The 619-nt window shown below is 65.8% G+C and overlaps 1 protein-coding gene across 1 annotated transcript in view; it reads right to left on the minus strand.

Annotated features, from left to right (window-relative positions):
- The window catches only part of MYO18A (myosin XVIIIA), a 47,549-nt gene that overhangs the window by 34,107 nt on the left and 12,823 nt on the right, over positions 1-619 (minus strand). The window contains 1 exon segment of the mRNA XM_009278315.1: positions 391-586. Coding sequence (XP_009276590.1) covers positions 391-586 — 196 coding nt within the window.

Below are 619 nucleotides of genomic sequence, written 5' to 3' on the forward strand. Positions count from 1 at the left end.
CGTCCGCCAGTGGCTCTGCGGGGAGGACAGGGGGGAGAGGTATTACACTGGGGATGAGGGACACACGCACCCCCTGACTCCCTCAGCCCCAGCCAGGTCCTCGGTCCCCCAACTTGGCAGGGGCCAGCCCAGGGTCTGGGGGTGTTCGATTCCCACCAGGCAGTGGGACCACCCCAACTGAGGGGCAAAGCCGGGTGCCCCAGAGCGCCCAGGGTGGCAGGGCACTGTCCCTCAGCTGCCACAGCCCCAAACACGCCCCCCAGGGCTTGGCCACACCGGTGGGGCCATTTGCAAGGTGCTGAGGTGCTGGTGATCGCTCCGGGACCCCATGCAGCCACCAGCTCCGAGCCTCGGCTCGTTAATGCCTCCCAGCCCTGAGCAGCTCGTTACCTTTCGTGGCCCCAGCGGCCCCCAGATGATAAATGGCCCCCAGGACGAGCCAGAAGGCTTTCTGCTCATCGCCGGAGATGCCCATCACCTTCATGGCAGCCTGGAGCTTGTTGAACTGCTGGGTTGCCTTCTGCTTTTCTTCTGGCTGCGGAGAGCAACAGGAGCTATCGGTGTGGGAGCCCGGCTCTGCCTCCCCCTGCACCCGAATAGGCCAGGGAACTCCCCCTCC

This window comes from Aptenodytes forsteri, unplaced genomic scaffold (assembly GCF_000699145.1).
Source record: "Aptenodytes forsteri isolate BGI_AS27 unplaced genomic scaffold, ASM69914v1 Scaffold66, whole genome shotgun sequence".
In the NCBI taxonomy this organism is placed as follows: domain Eukaryota; kingdom Metazoa; phylum Chordata; class Aves; order Sphenisciformes; family Spheniscidae; genus Aptenodytes; species Aptenodytes forsteri.